The following is a 7,396-nucleotide window of genomic DNA, read 5'->3' on the forward strand; positions in this document are numbered from 1 at the left end:
AACTCTGAACCACATATAAAGGAATATTTAGAAGGTTGGAAGTCTTATACCTAGGGGAATTGGTAGCAGAAGCAAAAAATCCATTGCTTTCTAATGCAAGATGCTCAGCTGCTCCCGGAGCCACCATATTGGGTGAGACCAAGTGGGGGAAGGATCAGAGCAGCCATGGACGTCTGAGAGAACCACGGAGATAAAGATGTGGACATTCTTTTTTTTTTTTTTTTTGGTATCTGTTCATTGGTCTCTAGCTGTCTGTGCACCTACAGTCTGGTGACTAGAGGAGGTGCCTGAGCGAGTGGACACTCCACTCCCACCCCCAGAGGGGTCTACTACGCATGTGCACAGAGCTCCTCAAAATTTAAAGTGACAGTTTTCATTTAAAACCAAACGGCGACAGCTGGCCCTGAACTGTTTATCACTAGGAAAAAGGCCTGAATGGGGATTGTGGAGCAGGATAGGCAAACTCAAAAGGAAATAGGCCAAAAATTAAATCCTGAGTTACGTTACAATGACCAACAGTGACATCTTGAAATTTCTCAGGAAGAAGACTGAAAAGGGAAGCCCATCTCATGATCACATCTACCTGGAGGCAATCAGAAAGCATAAAAAATACCAAAACACACACCCATCTACATATTAAGGCCACAGATAACTCCTGAATATGCCCCAAAACCAGAAGCAGATGACCATATCAGCTCATGTCCGAAACAAGATAAAGTGACTGAGGCAAATGAGCTGGAAGTAGACCTACACTCCATACTGGAAGATGGGCAGACTTTGGAAATGCTTGAGAAGGAATTCAGAAAAATGATTATAAAATGTATCAAAACACTATATAATGGAACTGAGAAAAATAAGGAAGAAGTCAGGAAAGCGCTATAGGAACAATCAAATAAGATAGATACAGCATTGGAAACAATTCAAAACCTACAGAAAGAGATCCAAATGATTAATAATAGAATATCACAAATGGACAATACACTGAAAGGGCAAAGGACTAGAATTGAAGAGATAGAAACCAGAACGAGTGAGCTAGAAGATAAATCTCTCAACACTACTAAGATAGAAGAGCAAACACAAAAAAGGATAAAGAAATCTGAAGAAGGCCTAAGATTCATGTTGGACAACATGAAGAGGAATAACTTAAGAATTATTGGCATTCGGAATAGGAAGAATCACACAGGCCACAGAGGAGATAGTTGAAGAGTTTCTGGAATAAAATTTCCTAACATCATGAAAAGTAAAAAGATAAGCATTCAAGAAGCTCAACAAACCCCAGGATGAATAGACCCTAAAAGATAATCACCAAGACATATAATAATCAAGCTCTCCAAAATCAAAGATAAAGACGGAATCCTGAAAGCAGGTAGAGAAAAGAGAAGTGTAACATATAAAGGCAAGCAAATCAGATTAAGCTCGTATCTCTCAACAGAAACCATACAGGCAAGAAGGCAATGGGGAGACATATACAAAACCCTGAAAGAAAAAAACCATCACCCAAGAATCCTCTACCCAGCAAGCTGTCAATCAAATACAATGGTGTAATCAAAACATTCCAGGATAAACAGAAGCTAAGGGATTTTGCCATAGCCAACTCTGCTGTGAAAAACATCCTAAAGGAAGTTCTGTGGACTGAAACCCAACAAGAACAGACAACAACTAGAGAATGATGTACATGGCAGCATCATCCTGAACTCAATCGACAAATGCAAGAGTCAAGAAAAGAGTAAAATTATAAAAACAGGATCTCTGAGGTCAGTCTATGATCAAAACAATTACAATGTGAAAGAAGGTAAACACAGGGGAACAGAGATCCAGATGGTGGGAAGGTCAGGTAGGTTACAGGATAAAATAGACTATCTTAAATGGAGGGAAGAATTAATGGAATATAAGGGGCTCTGGTAGCGTAGTGGTTATGAATCGGGCTGCGAACCTCAAGGTCAGCAGTTCGAAACTACCAGATGTTCCACAGGAGAAAGATGAGACTTTCTGCTCCTGTAAAGATTTATAGCCTCAGGAACCCTGTATAGGGTCGCTATGAGTTGGAACCGACTCCACGGCACATAACAACAACAACAACAAGGTAACCACAACAAGGGGGTTGGGGTGGGGGTTTAGTTCGGGTATTGGGGAGGGCAATACAAGAAGAGGGAGGAGGCGGAAGAACAAGATAGATAGGGGAACACTGAGATAGGTTTGCATGGCCTAAGTGGGACAGAGGTAAATAGTGATGCATGCTCAACCTTGGAGCAACAGGGCGCTGGGATACAGGGATCTAGGTGCTTGACTGCTTTATGAATATTAGTTTTCCTTGCCTACTATTGTAAAATAGACACTTGAGTGGGATAGAAAGGAATGTTGGGAAACATGACTAGAGAAAACTTGTAAGCCCATCTTCAGCCTATAACTGATTGGAATACCTAAAAGAGGTACTAGAACTTGCCCAGTGAAATAGACCTTTTGCAAAGCCTTTACAGAGTATAGCACCTTAGGTGGAATCCTGAGTCCCATCCAGAACCTTACGAGGTGGGACATTCCCACTAGAAAGGACAAGCAGACCAGCCTGGAACAGCTACAGTGACAGAAGATACATCTTCAAAGAAAGATCATCAGGAAAAACGCAAAACAAAAATATCAGCATGACTGGCTACTACAAGAATAAGCAAGCTGTTTACCAGGACACCATGAAGGCAAAAACTCCAGCGCCTTCAGGACAAACTGCCCTCTGAGACTGAAACTCAAAGGGAACACACAAACAAGCATGTAAGCTTGCTGGTGACCACAGTGGTCTACTAGTGAGTGGAAGAGGGGGAAAGGCAGCAATGAAGAAATGGGCTGAGTTCAACCACGGTCTATTGACTCCCGTTGACCTGGAGATGAGAGAGAAAAGAGGAAGGGATGGTTGGTCCAAAGTGTGGTGAAACCTGAGGACACTTGAATTCACGAACAAGGACAAAGCCATAGAGGGCTAGAGCTGAGAGTGAAGCATCCAGCTGATATGAAGTGAGGGGAGATGCACAAGAACACCCAAATTGTAGACAGTACCCATTTGACCTAATCTTGATGGCTCGATAATCAGAACTCTAACAGAGGATGATTACAAAAAAAAAACAAAAAAACATCTGTCACTCCATGCTGGTGATAAAGTCATCTTTACTTCTAACCATTACAAGGGGAGAGTGTTCCCAATTTTGTTAAGACAGAACAGAGAAGAGAAAACTTCAATCTCAGTCCATTGTGGCCCAGATCAGGTGAAATCCAGGCATCTTGGACTTCTGCCTCCTTCTCAAATCAGACCCTGCTAAACATGAGATTGTCTTGTATCACCCAGTACTCAAATATTGCAACTTGTCTGAGGTCAGCTGGCTAGGCCTCTCCTGTCTCCTACATTATTGCTGAGATGTGGACACTTGTAGCATTCCAGAACATTCTCAGTGGATGCTGAGTGGCCTCCTTTTCCCCACTCCACTGGCCACTGAATCTGGAAGATCCCTTGAGACCTGTGGCTCTGGGGCAACTCCAGCATTCATCTCTGCCCATGACTGGCTTTAAAGGGACCAACCTCTCTGCACAGCTCCCTGCATCCATGACGCTGAGGTGAAGGTTGAGCCAGGGGCTTCCCTGTAGTTCAAGACATGGACCCAAAGGAACAGACTTGGAAACCAGCTGTTAGAAGCTCAGGAAGATGTCAGCGAGCAGCTTCCAGGAGCAGAGCACAGGACAGGGGTGAAGGAGTGTGGGGGGAAGGGAACTCATGTGGAGGGCTTGGGGCTCTCAACCTGAGTAGTATCACACTGCATCTGAAGAGAAACAAGGAGAAGGGTGCAGGGCCTTTGGAGGAAGCTGAGCAAGAACCAGGAAAGGAATATTGTTAATGGGAAGAGCCGAGGGCAGTGACAGGGACCCTGGGATTCTTCTGTTATCTGAGAAAGGATCCTCCCCAAGTCTGTGTGACCTATCTGTATGTTCATCATGGCTTGTTACATTCCTTTATGGCTACTAAATCTCTTAGATCACAGAATTCTGTTTGTGAAGGATCCAGATGCAGGGCATTCTTTGTACTTGCTCAGTGCCAGCATAGTGACCACTAGCGAACATGGCACTTCTAAGGCAGAGCTGGGACTTGTACCAGGACTTGGGGTGTTAAGGTGCATGCCCAAGTTGTTATGTCAAGCATCCCAGATGCCTTTGCAGCAGAATCCATCTTGAATTCTTAGGCTCCATCTTGGCCTCCAGATGTGTGCACAGCATGAGAAAGAGGAACAGGAAATCAGAAACAAAATTGAGTAAACAGGAAACCCCTCACCCAAAGTGGAAACTGACATAGGTCGCCCTATGAAAGAGTCTTATCCTGTTAGCTCCAGGGGACACTGTTGTCTGTGCCATGTTTCCCCTGCAGGCTCTTCCCTTCTCAATCAACTTTCTACAGTAACTGCTTATGACTTTTTAGTCTTTGTAGCAGCAGGGGTCTCCCCCCACCCCAAAGCACAAATAGTACTTCCTATGTAAGGAAGGAAGGAGCTCTGGTAGCGTAGTGAACCTTGCAGCTATGAACCACAAGGTCAGCAGTTCAAAACTACCAGCTGTTCCATGGGAGACAGATGAGGCTTTCTGCTCCCGTAAAGATTTACAGCCTCGGAAATCCTGCACAGGGTCGCTATGAGTCGGAATCGACTCCACAGCACATAACAACAACAACATGTGAGGAGGGGCAAGAGCCCTGCATCGTGTCCCCAATTCCAGTGCAGCAGCCAGGGCACTGACTCACCCCTCTAAGGATGGTGGTGTTCAATCAGTCGGTTCCGACCCATAGCGACCTTGCATATGGTTTCGGAGGCTGTAAATCATTAGGGGAGCAGAAAGCCTCATCTTTCTCCTGCGGAGATCCGAACTGCTGACATTATGATTCGTAGCTCAGCTAACTACGTTACTAGAGCTCCATCCTCCAAGGACCTTTACCCTAAATTCACTTCCCGGCGGAAATGTCGTGGGATTTTCCCGTCCCCATTCCCCATCAGTAGAGGGTCAGTGTCCACTCAGAGGCACTCCATCAGCACTCTGGATAGCTCAGACAACACAGAAATGCAAACGAGGGTGCTCAGAGCGTCACCTCTTCCAATCCCTCCCCAAAGTGGGGTCTGGTCGCAGAGGGACCCACCGCCGGTCTTCCTGTACACTGCACTCAAGCCAGAGACGCAACCCTAGGTGGATGCTCCCCATGATTTTGTGTCACCCAAGTTCCTCCGATGGCTTCCGGAAGGATGCTCGGCGGCCATCTTTATTAGGGGCCTGAGCTCACTTCCGTAACCCTGGGCGATAATTTCGCTTAGATAGACAAGTGGGCAGTGATGCCTGTTGGCAGTTGTGAAAATGATGACGAAGATAAGTGAGACAAGTTTTGCTGAGTGCTTACAGTTTTCCATATATTTTACTAATCAATTTTTATGCATTCATTCATTTACTCCTCACAACAAACCCATGAGTTAAATGAATTTGGCTGAGATCAGACAAGTGACAAAGCCTGAAGCCTGTAGTAGCTTCTATGTTCATTTTGAAAACATTTAATAAACTCATTGCATTTGTATGCTCTATGTCTATGACAGGTACTGAAAAATAAATAAATGGCAGATATATATTACTCAATGTAATGGGGGAAATCCAAGAACAATATAAGAGTGGCCCCACCACAAACAGGCTGGGAGGAGGGTGTCAGGAAAGGTTCATGGGAGAGCTGATACTTAGTTGAAAGACAATAGGAGTTTCCAGGTAGACCTGGTGTAAAAAGACATTCCAGGTAGAAGGAAGCTCACGTGGGGAGAAAGTTAAGATGAGTTCAGAGAATTAAAAGTACCAGGATGCTTCAAAAAAGTTTCTGGAAAATTTGAGTTAAAATATAATGGAATTTTCCCACAAACTTTTTGAAGCCCCCCCCTTGCATTTCATTGCTACTTCAGAAGAAGTTTGCAGAAGAGATGGTTTGGAATTCGACCAGAGCAAGATCACACAATAACGGTGGTAGTTCCAGTAATAAACTTCTCTCCTTCCATTGGGGAAACCTGGGATCAATTCCTGGCCAATGTACCTCATATGCAGCCACCAGCCTTCGGTTGGTAGAGGCTGACTTAGTGTTACAATGCTGAAGAGGTTTCAGTGGGACTGCTAGACTAAGACCACCAAGGAAGAACAACTTGACATATACTTCCAAAAATAAGGCAATGAAAACCTTAGGGACCACAATGCCCTAACTTCATTCCTTTGTGCGTGAGGACCACCATAAACCCTGACTTAAAGGGCAGCTAGCAGCAAAGTTATCCGGGACCTATGTTTAGCTTTTTCTGTGGTGTCTCATCAAAGAGTTTTATGGTTGCAACTAAGGTTCTTGTTTCAGAGAGGTCCTGGTGGCCACCGTGGGAAGAAAATAATGGCTCAGTGCCTTTTCTCTTCCCGTATCTTTTTCTATCATTTCTGCCTTTGCCACTTACAGCTCGATTTCTTGGTGACCTCACGTCAGGGTGCCTGTTCTCGGCTAGCAATCCTGTTTCCGTAGCATGCTGTTGCCCCCTGGCGGCGTGTTGGAGAACCTGCCTGTGACACTGCTCGAGGCATCCTGTTCCCAGGGAGTTCAAGTGCATCCCGGCTGGGGAGCCACAGGTAATCTGGAGAATCAGGTTTGGCTGGGCCACCTTCTGGGCATGTGACTTCTATTCACTTTGCAGAACCGCAGTATCCTCATCTAAGAGATGAGGAAGTTGCACTGGATCTGTTTTTCCATTAAACCCAAACCATTCAGTTGACTAGGATGCTTTTCTGAATTTCCCTTGTAGGTCATTAATATTATACAGGAAACTGATGTGTATGTTTATTACATTCTTCAATAGGAGCTGTAACTCAATATATATTTAGAGATCTTTTTGTTTGTTTCCTTTATTCTTGATACAAATTGTTATTGTTGTTAGGTGCCCTCAAGTCGGTTTGAACTCAAAGTGACCTTATGTACAACAGAACAAAACATTGGTCCTGCAGGAGACTCACAATCATTCTGCTTGAGCCCATTGCTGCTGCCACTGTGTTCAGCAGCATTTTGTTGGGGATTTCCCTCTTTTCACGGACCCTCCACTGTTCCAAGAATGAAATCCTTGAGGGACTGGTTCTTCCTGATAAAATGCACAAAATATGAGCGACAAAGTCTGCTCATCATGGTTTCTAAGGAGCATTCTGGTTGTGCTTCTTCAAACATAGATTTGTTTGTTCTTCTGGCCGTTCATGGTACTTTTAATATTTTTCTGCAACACCATAACTCAAATGCATCAATTCTTCTACAGTTTTCTTTATTCATTGTCCAACTTTCACATTCATGAAAATACCACGAAATACCATGGCTTGGGTCAGGCACACT

At 44.4% G+C, this 7,396-nt stretch overlaps 1 protein-coding gene across 1 annotated transcript in view; it reads left to right on the forward strand.

Moving 5' to 3' along the window:
• LOC102831874 (32 kDa beta-galactoside-binding lectin-like) overlaps positions 1-6,737 on the forward strand; it is a 67,851-nt gene extending 61,114 nt beyond the window's left edge. The window contains exons 7-8 of the mRNA XM_006865274.1: positions 6,531-6,668; positions 6,717-6,737. Of these exons, the coding sequence (XP_006865336.1) occupies positions 6,531-6,668; positions 6,717-6,737 (159 nt within the window). The remainder of the gene's footprint in view (positions 1-6,530; positions 6,669-6,716) is intronic.
• The last annotated feature ends 659 nt before the right edge of the window (positions 6,738-7,396 follow it).

This window comes from Chrysochloris asiatica, unplaced genomic scaffold (assembly GCF_000296735.1).
Source record: "Chrysochloris asiatica unplaced genomic scaffold, ChrAsi1.0 scaffold00076, whole genome shotgun sequence".
NCBI classification, from domain to species: domain Eukaryota; kingdom Metazoa; phylum Chordata; class Mammalia; order Afrosoricida; family Chrysochloridae; genus Chrysochloris; species Chrysochloris asiatica.